General features: G+C 33.5%; 1 protein-coding gene across 3 annotated transcripts; it reads left to right on the top strand.

Annotated features, from left to right (window-relative positions):
* Positions 1–7,042: 7,042 nt before the first annotated feature.
* LOC105790988 (hypothetical protein) lies at positions 7,043–19,087 on the top strand. 3 transcript variants are annotated; one of them, XM_012618809.2, is made up of 5 exons: positions 7,050–7,511; positions 8,746–8,901; positions 14,936–15,031; positions 17,426–17,546; positions 18,749–19,087. In XM_012618809.2, exons 1-5 carry the CDS (start codon positions 7,221–7,223, stop codon positions 18,919–18,921), a joined length of 837 nt encoding a protein of 278 aa, XP_012474263.1. In that variant the 5' UTR covers positions 7,050–7,220; the 3' UTR covers positions 18,922–19,087. The 3 variants fall into 3 exon arrangements, with proteins under 3 accessions (XP_012474267.1, XP_012474265.1, XP_012474263.1); XM_012618813.2 differs by lacking the exon at positions 8,746–8,901 and having other exon boundaries at positions 7,043–7,511; XM_012618811.2 differs by lacking the exon at positions 14,936–15,031 and having other exon boundaries at positions 7,045–7,511.
* Positions 19,088–22,877: the final 3,790 nt, after the last annotated feature.

The following is a 22,877-nucleotide window of genomic DNA, read 5'->3' on the forward strand; positions in this document are numbered from 1 at the left end:
CATAATGAAAATTCGGCCATGGTGCTAGTTTATGTTAAAGGAGTGTTTTATGGCATATCTTAAGTAATGGAATGTTATAAATTTTGAGGTTAATTTGCTAGTCAAATAAATGACAAATGAATTAACTGCGTATTCGTAATTTTGACATATGCTTGGTATATGAAACGAAATAATATATGCTTGAATAAACTTTAAGTATTCAAATGACATGGATTTAATGGTGATAAGAATCGAATATTGAATTCATGAAGCACAGGTGATGTATTATTGTTGTGTGATAGCTTGGTTCGAGAAATTATTTAGGTAAATGGTAAGTGGAAGCATTTATGGATTTAGAAGAAAACTTGGAATGAACATGACATTTAGCTCAATTAAATGATTTCATCAATTAAACATTGTATATACCAGAATGTGTTAGTGAATTACATATTTGTAAATTAACATTCAAGTTCGGTAAGTGATATATGAAATTAATATGAAAAGATTTATGATTGTTATTAATATTGATTCGACATTAAGTGGATTCTTCAATATTGGATTGATTTAACGAATATATTGAGCATATGAATGGGTATGTATTGGGCCTCGTATACCTAATTAGCGACTCGAAGATAATAATTTGAAAGTTTTTAATTTGGATGAAATTTTATAACTCAGTTTAATATGTCTATTAGTGTATTTATTCTGGTACTGCCTCGTACCCTATTCCAGCGTTGAATACGGGTAAGAGGTGTTACAATGTGACATCACCAAATTTGGCCCTAATGTTTAGGCTAGGTTTGGGGTGTTACATTTAGTGGTATTAGAGCTACGGTTTAGTCAGTTCTCGGACCAAACATAGCATATGTGAGTCTAGCTATACATGCCATGTTATTACTCGTGATGATGTGATAATCTCTGGGCTCTAACGAAATTGTTTTGTTTAGACAGAGATGATTTTCAATCGAGCTATTTTCGGTAATGCTGAAAATGATATTGAGATGACTTCATTTCTACGTTTTATCGTCGAGGTATGTTCGTACGTTTAAATAGCGTTATAAATTTGTTGTTTTAAATGCTATCATGTTACATTATCATATCATGTCTCGACAGAAAAATCCAACGACATATCGACGCCCATCAAATATGAAAAGGGATGGTGATGACTAGAGGTGTGCATGGGCTAGGTTCGGGCTGGGCTCAACTAAAAATTCAGGCCCATTTGCTAGGCCCGGGCCCAGCCCGAAAAATGGGTCTAAAATTTTGCCCAACCCAATCAGGAGAAAAAAAGCAAAAACCCGGGCCCGACCCGGCCCACCCATATTAATTTTTATATAATTTTAAAATATATATAATACATCAAAAATAATAAAAACATTAAAATAAATATTTCGCAACAAATTGAAAATAAATTTTAGAAAATATGTATACTTAAATAACACTAAGATAGATGCAACCTAATAGCCAAATGCCTTTAAAATAATAACAAAATTAAAAAATGTATTTAAAATAATAACAAAATTAACAATAAAATAAGTTTTATACGATATCCAAACAATAACAACAAAATAGTAGCAACATAATAGTAAAATGGTCGCAAAATAGGGAGAAAACAACAAGAAAATAATATTAAAAAACAAAAAAGCAACTTTTTTGTCCTTTAGTGAATTCCGGCCGGGTTGGGTCAGGCTCGGGCCAAAAATGCCTTACTCGAGGCCTAGCCCAGGCCAAAAATGCCTTACCCGAGGCTCAACCCGTTTTTTAAGCTGGCCTTATTTTTTTGTCTAAGTCCATTTTTTGGGCCTATATTTTTGCCCAAACCCTCCCACATTTCGGGCAGGCTTCGAGCCGAGCCGAGTGGTCTGACCCATGAGCAGGTCTACTGACGACCATCAAATATGAAAAGGGATGGTTTCGACCATCGAATATGAAAAGGGATGGTTGGAAACACGAAAATATACACACTTTTTCATGCCTTTTTTAACTCAAATTCATTCAATTTCGATAAAATTCTTGTTGAAAGATATATAATAATTATAAAATAATTAAATTGTACTTAAATTATTAACATGTTGAATTTTAATTAATTTTAATTTTAAATTTTTGATTAATTTTGATCATTTTCGACAGATTTGCACAAAGGGCGAAAATTGGCTCGGTAGACATTGCCAGAAGCACAAAACCAAGAAGAGATTTTTGAAGCATCGAGGTGAATTAATTTTTCAGCCTAAGACGGTCAAATTATGTACATTAATTCATAATATAATTAATTTTAATTTTAATCCAATTTAATTTGTGTTAAATAAATTATTATTAATTAATTATGAAAAGTGGCCTAGTTGAGCTGAACCGAGAAAACCAATCCAACCGAGCACTGGGAGGCCCAAAACCGTCCCACATGCTGATCTAATCAGCTTGTTTGGTTGATTATTTGGCTTGCAAAATGGTCCTTGAAGACTCCTTCAAATTGCATTCAAACCCCTGCACTTTTCATGCCTTTCAAGATTTGCCCCTACCTAAAAATAGCATGTTTGAAATATTCAAACATTGGCCGGCCATGGGGGGAGTCTTTGGATACTAATTTTGGCTATTTTTAGCAGCCTTCTCAACCTATAAGTACCCCCATTGGCTGCTCACTTCAAACACATCTCAAAACCATTCATTCTTCACTTCTCTCTCACTTTTCTCTCTTCATTGCTCTTCATTTTCTTCCCCATTCCCTTGTCAATTTCACCTCTTGAAAAAGATTCATTCAACCACCATTTGGAGTAGCCTTCAAGTGTTCGTGGAAGCCTCAGTTCAACAAGAACAAGAGGAGAAGGAGGAGCGGAGCAAACTAGTCAAGCCTCGGAGAAACACTGGATTTGATTCTTGTTCCTTATCCTTTTAATTTTATTGTTGTTGTTATGAACATGTCTATGAATATTTTTGATGTTGATATGTTTAATTTAATTAATATGGCTTAAATTTAATTCGTGTTAGGTTGATTGCATTTCGTCTACTTGAGTTATTAAAAATGTGTTTGTGTTGTTATAGGCATCGGTAAGATGTTTGATTAAGTAAAACCATAACTAAATTATTCTTGCATTACAATTGTAAGGCAACTAATGAATTAGTTATTTAAAAGGATTGAAATTGTAATTAATTGACACGATACTTAATCAGTGCATGTTTAATCATCTAAGGTAGCTGAGGGTTAAATTAGCAACGGTATCTAACGATACATTAGCCTTGCATAACTTCCAAGATTATGTGATTAAATTGTTTTAAGGTAAAAATATATTGCTACCTCACGTAACCTTTTATGTGCTTATGAGATTGAATTAATTTTTTGAATTAGCATAGAGATATGTACAAGAGATTATTTTAATTTCATAAGTATGTATATGCATTAACACATTTGCTTATTAAAATTTGTTTAATCGGTTGAATTGACATAGAGATATAGTCAAGAGATAAATGGATTTGGTAGGTAAGTATTTTCATAAGTTAGCAAATTACCGTGTTGCCGTGAATTTATTCGTAAAAACATAAACATGATTTTAATAACTCTAAGTTGAGAAATATAATTAATCTAGCACAATTATGTCATCTTGATTAAAATAAGCTTTTAAAATCGCGCATTTGAACTTTTATTTTATTTTATTTATCTTACTTAGTTAAAAATCTTATTTTTTAATAACCTCCTCAAATCAAAATATTTTTCTTCACCAAAGTGTTTTTAATTGCATTCATAAATAATTCTTTTCACAGTCTCTGTGGGTTCGATAACTCGACATTTACTTGTCACTTTATTACTTGTTGTGATTGTGTACACTTGCACATTTCCGTCGTTCCAATGGTGACGACCATCGAATATGAAAAGGGATGGTTTCGACCATCGTTTAGCACACTTTGTGTAAGCTTCGGTAAGGGTTCAATGAAATTCCCTTTGATATTTTTGAAATGTATGAAGTATGTATATTCATAATTAAGTTTATGTGAATTATGTTTATGAAATCTATCTTATCATGTGATGATATTGTTAAGTTATGTGATTAAGCACTAATTTGTGTAGTTGGTGATGCTTAGGCTTGTGCCAAGATTGAGTTGGATTGATTCATATTTATTTTTAAGCTTACGCATTAAAATGGTAATCATTGTTTATGATTTACGAACTTACTAAGCATTATATGCTTACTTTGTGTTCTTTTTCTATGTTTTATAGTTAATCGGAAGCTCGTTCAGGTTGGAAGATCGTCGGAGACCTATCACACTATCACTTTTTGGCATTTTAGTGCTTGTTGGCTAATGTTGAAATGGTTAGTGATTATATGTTTTGAATGGGTCTTTTGGTATGCTTGAATGTGATCTTGGTATGTGGCCATTATGGTAGGATTTGGTATGGAATTAGGTTGCAAATGTTGAGTTGATAAATGGCTAAGTTATGCTTATGTTTAAGTATATTTGATGTTATGTGAATTGAGGTGCCTTTTGGCATATTTGTTGTATGAATAAGTACCATATTGATCTAGTTTGATTATGCATGTTTTAGGTACATTTTTAATGCTTGAAATGGGTGAAAATGGCTTGTATGTGTGCGCATGATTTGGGTGGAGGAAATGGCTTGAAAATGGCCTATTTCTTGTCCGCACTACCTAAGACACGAGCGTGTGTCTCAGCCATGTGTGACACACGGCCATGCGACACGACCCTTTGTCCACTGTAGGTTTCAAAGGGTTGCAAGTCAGGCAGTTACATGGCCTGACACATGGTCGTGTAAGGCCATTTCAAGAGTTACATGGCCTGGCACATAGGCGTGTGGCTTGGCCATGTAACCCAGGTCAGAGAAACATGACCATATGTCCTTACTTCGAATGTCCACATGGCCTAAGACACGGGCGTGTATCTCAACCGTGTGAGTCACGTGGCCTAGCCACATGGCCGCGTGACCCCTACAGTGTAAAAAATTCAAACTTTTTCCATGAAATTCTATATGATTCCGGTTTAGTCCTGAATCGTTTCTAATGTGTTTCTAAGGCCTCGAGGGCTTGAATAAGGGATGTTATGAATGTGATTGACTATTAATTGCCATGATTTATGAAATATTTTGAATCGAATGTTTTAAGTTATGAATTTTCGGTAATGCTCTGTAACCCTATCTCGGAGATGGATACGGGTTAGGGGTGTTACACCAAGGCTTCTTACAGACTTTTCTAAAATCTTGAAGTGAATCAAGGATCTCAATTAGAGGTAATGGAAACTGGTATGCCATGGAGTCACACTATTTCTACAATGTATATCTCTGCTAGCTTTTTCAAAGTATAAGTGGTGCGAACTACTAAGAATTGCGAACTCTTCGTAAGGTAATCCGCAATCACCCACATATCATCTTTCTTTGTCGAAGTCAGGGGAAAGTCTGAAACAAAGTCCATGGTGATCCTTTCCCACTTCCATTGTGGGATTTTAAGTTGTTGTAGCAAGCTTGAAGGGAATTGATGCTCTGCTTTTACTTTTTGACAAACTAAGCACTACGCCACAAAATCTGTGATAGCTTGCTTCAAACAAGGTCACCCATACAGTTCGCAGAAGTCATGGTACATCTTGTTACTACCTAAGTGCATTGTATAAGGACTACTACGAGCTTCACTAAGGATCGCAAGTCGAAGCTCTTTGCCACAGGGTACGCATAGTCTTCCACGAAAATAGAGTATCCCTTCTGTATTTAGTGCGAAGTCCCTATGTATTTCTTGTTCTACTTAGCGAACCCTCTTCGCCAAGTTTTCATTTGTGGTTTGCCTCTTCTTGATTTGTTGTGATAGGGTTGGTTTTACTTGCAGTTCTATGAGCAGTCCCCCATCACTTGTTACATTCAATCGCACAAATAGAGCTCTCAACTCACTCATTGACTTTCTACTTAAAGCATTTACGACCACATTTACCTTTCTAGGGTGAAATTCTATCAAACAATCATAGTCCTTTAGTAGTTTTATTCACCATCTTTGTTGCAAGTTTAATTCCGTCCGCGTGAGCAAATACTTAAGGCTTTTATGGTTAGTGTAGATGGTACATCATTCACCATATAAGTGGCGTCGCCAAATCTTAAGTGCGAACACCACTACTGTTGAACCCAGATCATGGGTTGGGTAGTTTCATTCATGAGGCTTCAGTTGTCTCGAGGCATAAGCCACCACCATTCCTTCTTGCATTAGCACATAACCAAGTTCCATGTGCGAGGCATCATTGTAGACCAAAAAGTCTTTTCAAGGTTCTGGTTGTATCAACACAGGTGCTTTGGTGAGAAAGGCCTTAAACCCAACCTAAATAAAAATGTTAAAACCCGGGCTCAGTCTATCCCGTATTAACATTTTTATATATATTTTTAAAAATATAATATATAAAAAATGCTAAAAATATTAAAATAAAATTTTCCCCGAAAAATTGAAAATAAATTTAAAAAAATATGTGTACTTAAATAACACTAAGATAGGTGCAACTTAACAACCAAATGCCTTTAAAATAATAACAAAATTAACAATAGAACAAAAATTATACAATAACAACAAAATAGTAACAACATAATAGTGAAATGGAAGCAAAATAATGAAAAAAACAAAAAGAAAATAGCAAAATAATATTAGAAACAGCAAAAAAAAACTACAGTTTATTTTTTTTGCATATTCGGGCCGGGCTAAGCCCGGACCAAAAAAGCCTCACCCGATGCCTGACTCATTTTCTAAACGGGCTTTATTTTTTTACCCAAACCTATTTTTCGGACATATTTTTTTACCCAAATCTTATCACTTTTTAAACAGACCTTCGGACTAAGTGGTGTGGCCCATAAGCAATTCTAGGCCTAGTGCCTAGCGGTACTGTAATGTTTACATTTTCAGTGAGGTTTGAAACTTCGAACAAAAACAAAATTCGGCTTCTATTTCTATAACGTTAGCTACATATGGGATGACCCAAAATAAAAAATGGGCTAGAGGTTGATCATTTATTAGGGCCATCAGTCGGAGCTCAGCTTTTAAACTTTAACTATGATTTTGAGCCCAGTCGTAAGGATGGATATACGTATCCTTCAAAATTTTCCAGATGACTTGGAAAAGCTGGAGCCAATCGTGTCTAGCAGTGCGAAAAGAACCTGAAAAACTATAAATTCTAATATATTCCATTATCCTTTTGAGCTTTTGATTCTGATTTCTTAGTATGTCACACCAAATATAGCAAAGGATAACCCCATCACATTTCTTATTTCAAAGATGGCACTCCTCTTCTCGTTACCTCCGCCTTCTTCTCCTTCCTCCTCTTCTCCTTCGTTTTCTTCACATTGTTTTACCATTTCACTCTCTTCCGGCCACCAATCCTGTCGCCGTATCCGGTTTCTGCCAGTCGCAGCTACCACCACCACTCACAATCGTCAGCATTCCATTCCTCTTGACAAGTCTTCGCTAGCTGTTGCTGAAGCGTCGGAGGAGGACCAGCTTTGGGCAGCCGCTTGCCTCCGTGTTCGCTCCTTCTATGACTTCCAGGCTTCCTCCTATGGCATCCATGTGAGACTTTATTTCTTCATTTGGTTTTCAAAATAAAGAAGGAAAAAGAAAAAAGAATTAATGGGTTGCTTTTTTTTTTTTCACTGGAGAGGCATAAAAAAGGTCAACGCCTGAATGTTAATTGTTTGATGAACGATTTCATAGTAATTTGTTTAGGGCATTTTAGAAGTTATCGAAGTTTTAGAGGATTGTAGATATTGATGTTAGTGAAGAGGGAGTTTCGTGTTAGCTCGAATATAGAAATTTTGGTTCCTTTTTGTCATTGCCGTTTTAAATTTGCCATTAATAGAGGTCCTCCGGAGTGTAAAGTGCCTGGTTTTAGAGTTTCATTTGAAAAATCCTTGGGACTGGGAATTGTCGCCTGAGTCTGTCTAATTTCATTTGTATGCAAACGTGCTTGTTTGAGGAAACTGGTAAAATCATAAAAAGACCATTTAAGAACTATGATTATTGGTTAATCTTATCATAGAAGAAATTTCCGAGCAAAACATGCAGAGCTATGCATGTAATGGGTTAAATGTCCAAGACTTTTCCATCCATAGACATCTTCTAGCTGTCTAGAGATTAAACGTACTCTATGGTTTTCGCTTCGTCTAATTATTACCGATATGTCAATAAATTGGTCTTCCAGCTGATAGAGAGGCCCTTTGCATGTTTGAAACTCTTTGTAATTGTACTAACAAGGCTCTAGGCGTAGACAGTTTCATCTATGGCTTTCCTCCATTAACACTGGATACTCATGGACAGGATGTGCTCTGGGGAGACTACATTTTTGGTTCTCTAGATGTATTTTGTTTGCAAGTTCTTGGGCATTATGAATGTGGGTCATATTGATACTTTCCTTCTTTGAGTGGCTTTTGTCGAAAAAACGTTTTGGTCAAAGTTGGTTATGGATTTAGGCAAAAAGTAGTAGAGTTAATCCCTGTTTTTTTTATCGTTGAGGGAGAGAAATGGAAGTGGTTTTCAGGCAAAAGACTAACCCTTTCAAAGCTGTTAGATTCTTGCTTCTACACTCTTGCATTTTTTGTGCAGCAAGCAGTTCTTGAACTGATATGATTGTTTAGATTTTCTATTGTTGTGTGAGAACTAGTTTTATACCTTTTACTGCAGCATTGTTTTAGTTATAAGGAAACTTGAAAAGAAAGAAAAATGTCTCTTGAAGGATAGTAATTTTTTTCTTTTTTCTGTTTCTATTCCCCTTTTATTATGGTATTTTGTCCTTTTCAAGTATTAGGATCATAAAAGGTACTTGGCGGAACGTGAATTTGTTGCGCTAAAGGAAAGAATTGCTGGGAAGAGGGAGGGCTTTAAGAGAGTTTCTTGCATAAATGCTACGCTTCCATTGTCACAATTGTCAAGCTCTGAAAATGATTTATGTGCTGCATGTAAGGTTTGTTTGCCTTCTTTTTTGTTTATTTTTTTCTATTTATAATGCTTCAAATTTTAAATGTCATTTTGGCGTGTTAATGCTATTGTTTTGATTGATTAGAGATTTTAACCAGATTTAATGTGTCATAGATTCGTCTAGGGAGAATCTGTATTATAATGATGAAGAAAAATAAGGAACAAGGAATGACTTTAAACCTAATTTTTTTGAGTTAGGATGCCTTTTTGTCATGAATAGACAGCTATTAGAGAAGAGCGACATATTAAGTTCTACATTTGCGCGTCTGGAACCTAATCTGTTAAAAACAGAGAAATGGTAGTTGAAATATGAAATTTTACTTCTTGTTAATACTTTCATTGAAAAAATACATGGTTTTGTATATACAATAATTAGGAAGGAGGAAACAGAATCCCTAAAGGTTAATTACACCCCAAAGAATCTGTCTACATCCCTAAGAATCTGCTATATACACTAATTTCATGCTAATTAGTCAACACTCCTTCTCAAGTTGGTATATAGATATCACACATGCCCAAATTGTGGATCAAATTATGATAAATCTTGTTGTTAAGACTTTTGGTAAATGTTTTGGATAGTTGTTTGTTGGATGTCAAATGAAATAAGCTTAAGACACCATCAATTAATTTTTCTTTAATAAATTGTCGACCAATTTCAATGTGTTTGGTTCTATCATGTTGTCACAAAATATGAATAATATATCTTCTTTTGATAATTTTATTTCTTCCAATATTATCTACAACCACTAAAGCTCACAGACATCTTGAGCCATAGCCATACATTTAGCTTCTGCACTGTCTGAGTAATTACACTTTGTTTGCTTTTCCAAGTGACTGAGTTTCCTCCCACAAATGTGCAATACCTCGAGAAAGATTGCTTATCATTCGAAGATCCAACCCAATCAGCATTTGTGAAGGCTTTTAATGGAAGGTGACCATTCTTTGAAACCGCTTACACATGAGATTCTCGAAGATTATGCATTAAGTGGCTTACCAAACTAATTGCATATGTTATGTCTGGTCTTAATTTGCGAGAGATTAATTAGCCGTGCAACTAGTCTATGATATCTCTCCTTGTTCACAGAATCTCCAACCCTTGCTTGTAATTTATGATTGCTCTCAAGCGATTCTGCTGGTTTGTAACCTTTCATGTCTGTTTTTGTTAAAAGATCCAAAATATATTTTCTTTTGAGGAATGAAGATTCCTCTTTCTTAACCTGGTAAGTTTGCTTACTAGAAAATATTACAATTTTACCAGATCCTTGATTTCGAATTCTTGAGCCAATCGCTTTTCAATCGAGTGATCTCTTCTTTGTCATCTTCTATCATAACTATATCATCAACAAAAAACTATAAGAAGAGTGATCTTACCTTTGCGATGTTTTATGAAATGGGTATGATCAACATTGCTCTGTTGAATTGGCCTTATCAACACCACCACATACTCCTGTCACGGGACTAGACCTTTAGTTTCGCAAACCATGCGGCCTCAAGCAATTTGCTTGCTTCGAATTTTCTTAAGTCAGCCTAACCCTCACAAAAGTGATAATTCCTACAGAATTTCTCTAAAGCACCAAAGTATAGAGAAAGCAAACTCGAACCGAAAGAGCAACGGAAAACAAAAAAGGCAAAAGAAAATAACATGTCAAGTATTTGAGTAAATACTTTAAAATATATTTAACTACGAATGAAGTGAAGTGATTACAAATGAAGGGGGAGACCTCTATTTATAGTTAAGCTCTCCCAAAACCAATGGTATAGATTGAGTTATATCAACGGTCGAGATTAGAGCTTATTTACAATTGAGAGTCTTAAGAGATTTAAACTCTATATAATATTATTTTTTTAGGATTTGTACTATTTACCCTAGTAACTCTTGCTTTATTCGAGCGTTTCACTTGGCCACCAAAGCTTGAAGTAGACGGGCTTCTTCACAAGTTGCACGAGTCAGGCTAGTTTAGTTGGGCTTAATGAGCCCCATTTCATTCGCTAACCTCTATGGGACACTTTTTGCGCAATCGTCATGTGTTTTGATCCTAACCCGTGACATTCTCTCCCACCTATTCTTGCAACACCCTAATTGCGTCCTCGAAATTACACTGATTTAACTCGCCTTGAAACTTTCTCGATTCCTCGGTCGTTCTTGACAAGACTCTCTGTCAGGTAGTCCTACCCCTCGGAACGCTTGCTTTAGCTTCCGTTATCTCTTAACTTGAGCCGTTCCTCTTCTTTTTGGTACATCTCGTTTGCAAGAGTCCACTACTCTTACTTGTCCACATTGTGACTTGCTTCGATCGGGATCTCCTTAATCTGTGTAAATAGGCTTCGGCACAACCACTTTGAACATTGGGTTAACTTTGAGTCTCGCTACTAACTCTGGTTTGTAAGCATCTTGGCCTACCTGCTTTAGAACTCTAAAAATGCACCTGTAAGTAAAGAAAAAAGTCATAATCATCCAAGTGAATTACCTCAAAGTCTTCCTTTACTTTTCATTGACCAATCTGTAGCTCAACTCCTTGTACTAATCCTACATTCGGGTCCTCTTTGGAATTTATCGTTTTGATCTTCTTAATCGACTCGCTTATTGAGAGATCAAGTTTACCCACGATTTTTTTCGATATGAACAGGTCTGATGGCCTCTTATCAATAAAAGCACTTTTCTTTTGACCAATTTTGATGTCCACATAGATCAATCCTTTTCTACTTGCGATCCCTCTTTGCTTTAGCAGATTTGAGTATCAGTGATCCAAGCTCCAATACCTTACCATCAATAGGCTCTACTTCAATTTCTTTAGTGGCTGCGGACAACTTAAATCTCTTTGGATAGTCTCGCATCCTATGCAAATCACATCATGAGAAACACTTCATTGGCTTTTTCTCATTCTAGTTACCCCTCTTAGCTTCAACCCCACGCACAATCGAACCAAGTCTCATTGGAGCTTTTTCTAGCTCATCATCTTCTTTGATGGCAGAAAACAAGGATTGCTTCGAACAATCTTTCACCATATGTGAACCTTCACAAATGGAGCATTTTAATGACCCCTTCTTTTCCCATGGCTTGTCGGGTTTTCTCATTCCATTTTGTGGTTTCTCATTATCACTATGACCACCATTATTGTTGTTAAACTCAACTTAACTATCTTCATCTTCCCCATCATTGCCTTTCACTTTTGGTTTGGAAGACTCAAACTTATCTTTCCTCAAAACAAGCTCGATTAAATATTCTGCCACGATCATGACTTTCAACAGTTTTTGAACCCCTCGACGTTCCAATTTTTGCTTAACCCATGGCTTCAACACATCAATGAAAAAGAAGAATGTCTCCTCACTCAGATTCGTGATTTGAAGCATCAATTCACTGAACTCCTTCACATGCTCTCAAATTGTGTTTTATTATGAAAATCGTTGCAACTTAGCTTGAGCCTTTGTCTCAACATAGTAAGGGTAAATTGAACCTTGAATTCATTTTGAAACTCCTTCCAAATCTCAATTGCAGCCTGACTACGCTTTTCATTTGTGGATCTATGTCTCCACCAAAGAAGAGCAAAATCAATAAAATATTGAGCAATAATATTTACCTTAGCATCATCATCCTTAATGTCCACGGTACAGAAGTATTGTTCCATTTCTTACAAGAGGTTGTCCACTTCCCTTGTGAACCTTGCTGCCTTAAACTTCTCCCATTTGGGAACATCAATCTCTCAATTTAGTTTTGCACTTAACATCCCTTTACCTTCAACAGTTCTACACACATCAAGCTCGCTCTCAAGTTCCTTGATTTTTGAGTTTAAAACTATAATTGTGGCTTCATTTTATTCTTATATAGCTGTCATCTCAATTTTAAGAGAATTATTTTTTTCTATCAGCTTACCCATAGAAGTATTAAGGAGTGCTTTCACTATATCCATATTTGAACTAAATGTCTCTGCCACATATTCCTTGAATTATTTTTTCATCGGGTCTAACTCATCAGTGTGTGTCTTCATTACCTCAAGTGTTTCCTTCACTTCCCCCATGAATTCCTCGAGATGGACCATATGACTTTCTAAAGCTGATAGCATATTCCTTGATCTGCTATTTTTTTTCGACCTCCCACGAGTGTCCATCGGGACATTCTGCTTGTCTCCTTGTGTCATCTCCACGGCGCCTTTAATTCCTAGCTCTGATACCAACTGTCACCGTACTAAACCTTTAATCTCGTAAATCGTGCGGCCTTAAGCAATTTTCTTTATTTGAATCTAAGTCAGCCTAACTCTTGCAAAGGTGAGAATTCCCGCAGAATCTCTTAGGCACCAAAGTGTAGCAAAAGTAAAATCGAACCGAAAGAGTAACGAAAAACAGAAAAGGCAAAGGAAAATAAAAATGTCAAGTGTTTGAGTAAATGCTCTAAAATATATTCAATTTATAGTTGAGATCCTTCAAAATTAATGGTACAGATTGAGTTTCATCGATAGTTTAAATTAGGGCCTATCAACTATTGGGAGTCCTAAGAGATTTAAACTCTATACTAGTTACACTATTTACCTTTTAGGATATACACTATATACCCTGGTAACTCTAGTTTTACGGGAGTGTTTTATTGGGCCACCAAAGTTTTAAGTAAATGGACTTTTTCACAAGTTTCACGAGTCAGGTCAATTCAGTCAGGTTAAATGAGTCTCATTTCATTAACCTCTATGGGACACTTTTCGCACAATTGTCACGGGTTTTGATCCATGGCCAGTAACACTCCTCCTTACCTCTTCCTTACTCCCTTGTACATTGTATCAACAAGTTCCTAATTGGGTTCGACAAGAACCTAGATGAAGTCCGAGGGAGGATCATGGCGTAGAAACTATTGTGAAGTATTTGTGAAGGCCTTTTAAAAGTTTGCAAAGAGGAGGGCAGAAAAAAAGTTATGATGGGAGCACCTTAACCAGTCCAACAACTCAGCAGAAAGCTCAATCTTAGCAGCCCGTGGTACCTAACCTTTCACCAACAATAAAAAGGGGTGTCCATGGTGTGAATATTGAAAATGAACAGGCCACAATCGAGACAATTGTTGGAAAATTCATGGGTAACGTATGTATTGGAAGCCATCACCCCATAATAATGACAAAGATTGTAGAGGTAACATAGAAACATTAGACGGAAACTCTCCATTAGCTAAGCCCTCAACTTTTAGCAAAGAACAATTGGAAGTACTCCAAAAATTAATCAGCCAGGCTCAATTTTCAGCCTCTACTCCTTCCCATGCATCTGGAATAAATGTAATGATTTAGATGCTTTCAATGTCGAAAAAAAGGAAGTTAAGTGATTGGATTCTGGATTTAGGAGCAATTGATCGTATCACAGGTAATGAGATCTTATTTGAATCTTTAAAATCATGTTATAAGAATTCGGCGGTAAGGATAGTAGATGGATCACTCTTCACTCTAAAAAATAGTTGGAATAGGTCTTGTTAAAATTTCAGAGGACCTAATCCTTCATTCGATTCATTAGGTTCCAAATCTAGATTGCAATCTTTTCTTCATAAGTAAACTTCCAAAAAAACACAACTTTGTTACTAAATTTTTCAAAATTCATGTGAATTTTATGACTTGAAGCTGGGGAGGATGATTGGCAATGCAGAATTGTACCCAAGTCTCTATCTTCTTAGAATTCCTAACAGCCAAAGAGTATAAACCCATCCAAGCCTAAGTGTGCCATGGGTCAGTCCCAAGTTACCATTTTAGTGAACTAGCGGATATTGGACAAATCACTTTGTGGACATACTTATGCTAGTTAATATTTTTTTTTAATAGATTCTTTTGTGTGTAATTCAATCATCTAATGGTTTATGTCAGGTAAAAGATTCTTTTGTGTTTAATTTTATGATTTTGGAAAAAGAGGGTTTTAAGCTATTCTATGTTCTCTTTATCAGTTGTAGATTTCCAATATGAAAGTTCTACCACATTTTCAAATATAATTTGAGCCGCAAAAGTTTTAGAGAAACTTATGCCTTCTTGATTGTTTGTTTACTTCACCTGTATTGTGTGTAGTTTACTTCCAATGGAGAGGATAGAGTAGTTGTTGGAACCCTTGATCTTAACCAATGTCTTTGGCTTCCAGAAGAAATAGCTGGAACAAAACCAGAGGTATACATCATATCTCAACATTTTTCTTGTGTTATGTGTGTGCTTATTCAGTTATCCATAGATCTTTTGGTGTTAAGGCGTCTTAATTGTTCTTCAAAACAAGAACATATTTGCTTATGACCTGAGGTAAGGCTATTGTATATTGTATACAGATTGCTTTGCTCCACAACAATTTGCAGTCAACTTGTATATTGTATATTGGGTTGCATAATCCAATTGTGGATTGTTCGTGTTTTGGGGTGGAGAAATAATTAATCCAAATGCTGGACTCAGTCATGCCTAGAAATGAAAACTGTCGAATAAGATATTAAAAGTATATGAAATTACAGCTAAATTACTACAAATATGTTGGTAGGACCTTTTATTTTCCTTGTAGCACCAATATCCTACACGTATCCAAAGAAGGGTGTATGAAGATATATGAAAAAAACCTAGAAAAATTGAAGTAACTCATTTGCATACATTCTCTTTCGACATTCACTGCGAAGTCTTAGTAATAGAATCTAGAACCGTTAATTCGCCTTTATTAATACAAGTCTTCAATTCACTTCTTTTATTGAAAACGACTTCCGAAAATAATTTTTTGAAAATGTATTACTTTATCTGAAATAGTTGATATTTTTAATATTTAGATGATTATCGTAAAATATTTTGTGTTGTTTATTAAATTTTCTTAAAATAATTTTTGAAAGTTTTTCAGTAAAACAAACACAACTTAAATTGTATTTGTTACAAAGTATTATAAAAGCATTCTTTTAATAACCGAAATTTATTTTATAATGAGATAATATTTTTAATAACTAATACTTAATCTATACTATTATTTTAGTTTCTAATTGAGTTAATGTCATGAGTTAATCGGTACCAACTCAGTTGAAAAAAAGACTAATTTACCTTTTCTATTAAATGATTCTATTATTATTTTAATAGTTTTTTTCTTTTCATATTTTAATATAAATTTTAAATTAAAGTGTTAAAATTAACATTTACACGGGTCAAACACATGTTCAATGAGTTTATAAACAAGTTCCTTACCACTACACCAATGATAAATATTAAGTAAATTTTTAAGTATAAATGTTTTACATAAAATATTTTCTCACCAACATCGTGTATATAGATGATAGAATTTTTACTATAGGTAATGTCATTGATTGAGTTGATGTTATAAGTCAATTCGATGTTTAATTTTTATAATTATATTTTTAGTATTAAAATTTTCTTTCACCAACTTGATATTTTTTGATGTGTTATAGATAAATGACAATATAATGACAAACAATTAGGTTAATAATTTATTATTTTAAATATTTTAAAACTAAAATTTAAAAATTATTATTAATATAATAAAATTTTGTTTGATTTAAGTTAGCTTTTATAAAAAACCAAAGTTAATTAGGGATTATCTTTGATACATTGTCAGTACAAGAACTTTATGCACCACTAGTATATCACAATTTGCTGCACCGTTAATGAATAAACTAAAAAGTTGAAGAACTTTTTAATAAATGCTTAGAATTATTTAGACCTAATTAAAATTAATTTTAATTTCTCACTATAATTTTCTCATCTCCATATATCTGTATCGACACAAAACTAAGAAAGTTTTAGGATTCACTAAAGTCTTTAAGATATTTAAATACAAAATTGGGTAATCACTGAAATGGGAGGCAATGATCAAACCACCATTGCCGTATAATTAAGCCCAAATAATGCAACATAATATAACATATTTGATTGTTGCTCGGTATGAGATTAGTTTATGAAGTGATCATGATTTTATGTTGTTGTTTCTAGGAACTAAGTCTTTTAATTTTTGAAAACATTGTTAGTTCATTGTAATGGAAGTTCTGCAAACTTATAAGAGAAATGTTTATCAAAACTAAGATTTTAGTGACTACCCAATTTTGTATCTATATTTTCTAAGATTTTAGTGAAACCTAATTCTTTTAGTTTTGAATTGATACACAAGGAAGAAGATGAGAAAATTATAATGTGAGAAATTAAAATTAATTAAGTTTAAATAATTTTTAAGTATTTATTAAAAGTCCTTTAATTTTTTAAGTTTACTCATTAATGATGTGGCAAATTGTAGTGTATTAATGTTGCATAGAGTTTATGTAGTGACAATTCATCAAATATAATCCCAGTTATTTATAAGAGGTTTTTAGAAAATGTTTGCCTTATTCATAAGGATAAGTAAATTTAAAAAAAAAAAAAACAATCCTTATTTTTTGTTGACCAAACTGTTTTCATGAAATTAAAATAGAAAAGTATTAAAAACATTTTTCATAAATAATTTTCCGAGAAATAAATAAATGGAAAAGAAAATTACCCCATCCATCATTATGAAATAACATGGATCGACTTTATCTTGCTATAATTTTTCGACAGGGGATTGAAGCTGATTTTGGAAGAGCATACTTGAGCAATGTATGTGTTGCAAGGGAACTGCACAGAAATGGCTTAGGTTATGACATTGTCACAAAATCAAAGATAGTTGCCGAAGAATGGGGTAATGAATGCATTTATCTTTTATTATAATTCTGTCCCTGTCATAATCATTTGACGTAGATTAAACAATTTTCCTGGTCTGTCACTCACCAAAAATTGAAATCATGAAGTTCAGATGGTAGAAGCTAAATGCATCACCAATACCTACTTGGGCCATTTGGTTCAGTCATTTAGAAATTTACCCTTTCAAATATATAAATGGATTGACTCTGTAAGGTCCGGTCTTTAGGATCATATTTTCTTAGGGTATCTCTCAATGGTAATGGCATAATGACGGTATCACCATGCCACTGGGTAGGGAGACCTTGGCCTTATCAAAACCACTCTAGAATTGCCAACCTCAGTCTTCATTTAACTTTAAAATGAATAATGAAAGGTTAATCACCCTGACTTTCACCCACATTTTCCAAATATTAATTCTGTTTATCCAAGTTTTCCTTATGAGGAAATTGAAAGGAAATGATATTGATATAGTTTCTGATATCAGTTTTGACTCCTATGGAGACACGTGTAAGACTTAAGGCATTAGCATGCATTTTCTTCATACAAGAGGATTTCTTTATTCTTGCTCTTTTGCTTTCTAATCCTGCCTCGCTATTTAAAAACGTAAAGCATAAGGTTCTATATACTAGCTGAGGGGCCGCCACATACTTCTAAACATTAAACTGGTTTAGCACTGAATCATCTCTGTGGTCTTACATTTCTAGTTTACAGGTCAAGCGTAATGAGTATTTTCAGGTACTGTCTAAGTTAATCATGAATAGATTGTTTGATATACTGTTGCTGGAAATGGAACTTGAAGTAATCAAATAAGCGCTACTAGTTTCTTCAATTTTATTGGAGGCAAGCGAAGGTTGCCCTAAGGGATGATGTGAACCATGTTATCTTGTTTATTATTAATGCTCCCAAACTTTTTCAGCGAACTTTGCTTCCTCCGGTGCAATGTTTTCCTTTAATTATAGTTGGTAAAACGTCAAGGACATTGCTCGTTGACAAAGACTGACTAGAGGAGTCTGCACTATCTTAGTGCTCGCCTTTCATGCATTTTAGCATTCTGCTGCAACAATGTGTTTCAAAACTTTTTGGGGGGAATTACTTATAGGAAATTGCATGAGCATTTGCTCATTGGTGGCTATATACGTATATACACAGAGAACTCAATCTGGATATGCGATATTTAGATGCTGTTGTTGTATATTTCAGGCATAACTGATCTATATGTACATGTTGCTGTCGACAATGAGCCAGCGAAGAATTTGTACATGAAAAGTGGTTTCATTCATGAAAATGATGAGCCTGCTTGGCAAGCTAGATTTCTAGATAGGCCCCGACGGATTCTTTTATGGATTGGTCTTCCTTGCACTAATGAGTTGTAAACTTATAATATTATAGTCATTTCATCTTGTTTCCTGTTCTTGTTATTATACGTTTTGATTCCATGCACGTTTATATCATTTGGAAAACTGTCCCATTTCAAAATGCAATATAATCTATAAACTATATAATATAAAAGGAAGTTCCAAATACCTTCCTTCTTTGACAGATGGCACCTCATGGTACTTTTATTATTATTATTATATATTAAGATTAGTGGTTGAATTTCAATTTTGGTCTCTCTATTATACTTAAATTTGTAATTTAAATTTTATACTTTAGTTTTTAATGTAGTTTGGTCCTTATATTTTTATAATATTATTAATTACTCCAAATAGTTAATATTGTTAACTTTTTATTAAAATATTATGTGGTTATATATAATTTGAATGTTTTAAGAGTATTAGAAATTGACAAGTAACTTTTCATTTCTTGATTTTGTCTTTGTTTTTTATTTTTCATTTTACATTATAGGATAATTGTCAAATTTTAGTTTTGGCTTTTATACCATGCTTGTTGATGGAGAAAGTGTGGTTTCAAGGAGGCCAACATACCTGTGACAGGTAGAGAACTTGAGTTGAAAGCTAAGGAAATGAAGAGCTGGAAGTAACAGAGGAAATACATGGGGGAGAAGGGAGGTTCCTCGTGTGTTCGAGTATATATAGGAGAGACCCCCTTGTCATGTCATTGAAAGTACGGTTGGTAGGTTGCTTGTATGGTCAGTTAGGTGGTAGGTCGGTTAAATGTTAATTTTTGCCATGCATAGTACTTTGTGGTCTTGCTAACATACTTATTGCTGAGATTCTTCGAGATTGTTATGCTTTAGTGGTCCCTTAACAGTCCTCTTGGAGGCCAAAGGCGGGTGGCCTCTCGGTTGGTTTAAGTGAGATTTGCAGGTGTTTGGTTATGTATGTTCCAATGGAGGGGTCACCATGAAGGGTATTCAATAGGTAGCCATTTAGGGGAACTTGTTTGGGCTCTCATCAAGCCACTCCTTGTTTTGATCGATGTCCTTGTTGGGGAAGGGTATACCAGTATCGAGATTTTAGATTTAATATGTATGATTTGATTTATTAAATAATTTGGTTTCTCTATTTTATAATGTCACTAGTTAGTCTAACTAATTAATATTGTTAATTGTTTCAATTAAGTGTGGACTATCAATTTTTCTTAAAAACACCAAAAAGCTTGTCATAACAAGTTTAAAAAATGTTTTGAAAAAAACTTAATCACTATTTTTAACATTATTTTTATTGTTGCATGGCTATCAAGTGAATGTATATATATATTAATTTCAAAATGTCATTCTAGTAATTTTAGTAGAATTTTAATAGTGATAACAACTGAATTTAAATTTTTAAATTAAAAATAGTAGAAGATTAAATTCTTAAAATAAAAATAGAGATTAAATTTAAAATGTACAAAGTGTATAGAGAATTAAAAATATTTTAACCTTTAAAATTTTATATCATAATTTAATATAAATAAATAATCAATTCAATATAAAGCGTGATAACTATAATACAAACCTCTAGCATTTTACTAAGTTTTATTCGATAAAGGAAAACATAGAAAATAAAAGGAAACCTTATAGGACACCCCATTTAAGTTTGTTTGATTAACAATCATTTGCCTTTAGAAAGCACTTTGGTCAAACTCAAACCTTATACATGAAAAGATTGAAACGTGAAAATCGTATCAAATGTTATGAATGTGATACGAGAGATTATAAGTTGGGTATAACCTTAAATTTAATTTGAATTGATTAGATATGAATAAATGTTTTAATTTATATGGAACTTGAATTCTATTTATTTTAAGAATATTTTTTAATACTTAAATTTAAATATAAATTATTTTTAAACATTAAAACAAAATGAAGGGTTTTTTTTATATAGAATCAAATCGATTTTTGACAAATAAAAGTTAAATATGTTAAATTTGAACTTGACCATGAACACTTAATAATTATTTGTCATGTTAATTATATTGTGGAATATTACTCGGTGTCTCGAACAATTGGTATTAGAGCCATGGTGTGGCAATGTTATGTTAGTATGCTGTGTGATTGCCACATCGTTTGATCTTTCAATTGAAAAAATATTGGAGATTATTTGTGGTTTTCAAGTTACTTAATGTAAGTGTAATTGTGTGAAAGTGCATGTTTAAGAAAAATTCTAGCTAGGTTTTAGGGCTAAGAGTTTAGATTTGGTATTTAAAACTGTATTTATAAACTGTCTCTCTTTTCTAAGAACTTAGTGCATTGTTTTTGAACTACACTCACTATTCTAGTATCAAATGCTTACTATTCAATATTGTTAGTTGGTGTTGAAATGGCATTAATGTAACGCCCAAAATTTTTTTTGTTCTACCATACGTGATTATTCGAGTTATTTGACATTAAATTCTATATAAAAATATTTCTATGAATTTATTCATAAATGAATTATGGAGAAGAAATGAATAAGTATTTTAAGCTATTTTCAAAATTTGTTCCTAATAGGATAAAATACAAGTTGATAAGCAAAATAGTGATTGTCACGAATATTTTAGTCATTTGAGGCATAATCATGATTAAATCGTGGTGCTTATAAACTTGTGTGGTGATGAGATGATTTTATAATATTAAAATCACTTTTTACCATAAAAATGAATTGTTTCCACATATCATGATAGTTTGACCATTTGACTACATTATAATAATTTTAAAATGGTAAAAAGGGGAAGAACCCCATTGTCATTACGTACTAGTCGACCATTTTAGAGGAGAAGAAGAATCATTTCATTCTCTTCTTTTACCATTTCTTTTTCATTTTCTCTTCAACCCATCACCATATTTGAGCCTTATTCTTGACCATGTTCACCATCATCTTCATCACCCACACTTAGGGTTTTGTGGTTTTATGAAAGAAAATTTAGCTAGAGTGAGAAAGTGAGAAGTAAGGGAAGATTTCATGATTTTTCATCAATACTATATCTCATTACATGTTTAAATTCTTTGAAAGGGTTGTTGAGCCATTAATATGGTTATTTAATGTTAACTTTGAATTTTGATATTTGTCTAAAATGTTGTTTTGCATGTTATTTTGAAGAAAAATAGGTTGCTAGAGGTGATTCTAATAAAGGAAATGATAAAGTTGTGGACTTTTCTTTCATTTTTGTTGATTTTGGACAGGAAAAATTCTCATGAAAGTTACTATATTTTCTTGCTGATGTTGTGAGTTAGTATGTTTAATATGTTAAAAGTGTTAATAAATGTGGATTACATACACAATTTACCATGAGAACATACTAACATTTTCATGAAACTTAAATTAACTCATTCAGCATATTATTAACATGTTTTTGCATCCGTTTCACATCGTATTATCACAATATGTATGATCACAGCATAAAAGTGGGCTCTATCACCACACATCGGATACACGGATCTCCAACATATCGATTGACTCATAAAGTTGAACATATCATAAAAAGTGAAGCATAAAGCTATTACTCTCCAACAAACCAAACATGTCTCGTTAAATGGAGCTTAGCTCACATTCCTTTATCTCTCCAACCTGTCCCAGGGTTTCGATGCACGAAAACACAATAAATGTAGGCGAGTACTCACAATTCTATGGCATGCCAAATATATCCAACGGTTTCAAGAGAGCACAAGGCCAAAATATCCACAACCACACATTTTTAATTACTGATTTAATGCACATAATCTCTGTTCATATTCTTCAATTTACATCTCAACTTGTACACAATGTGTGCCTCTCGGATTGACATTTATTGCACTTTAAGTGCCACAATAATGCTCATTGAGCCATTGTAACAATCTAGTTTTAGCTAAATCAGAACAGTGGTTTCAGAATCACAAATCTGTGCTCATAAAATTATTTTAATATTATTTTTGGTGTTTATAGCATGTTATTTGATATGTGTGAAAATTTCGTGAATTAATTTTACC

The sequence above is a fragment of the Gossypium raimondii genome, chromosome 8 (assembly GCF_025698545.1).
Source record: "Gossypium raimondii isolate GPD5lz chromosome 8, ASM2569854v1, whole genome shotgun sequence".
Lineage (NCBI taxonomy): Eukaryota > Viridiplantae > Streptophyta > Magnoliopsida > Malvales > Malvaceae > Gossypium > Gossypium raimondii.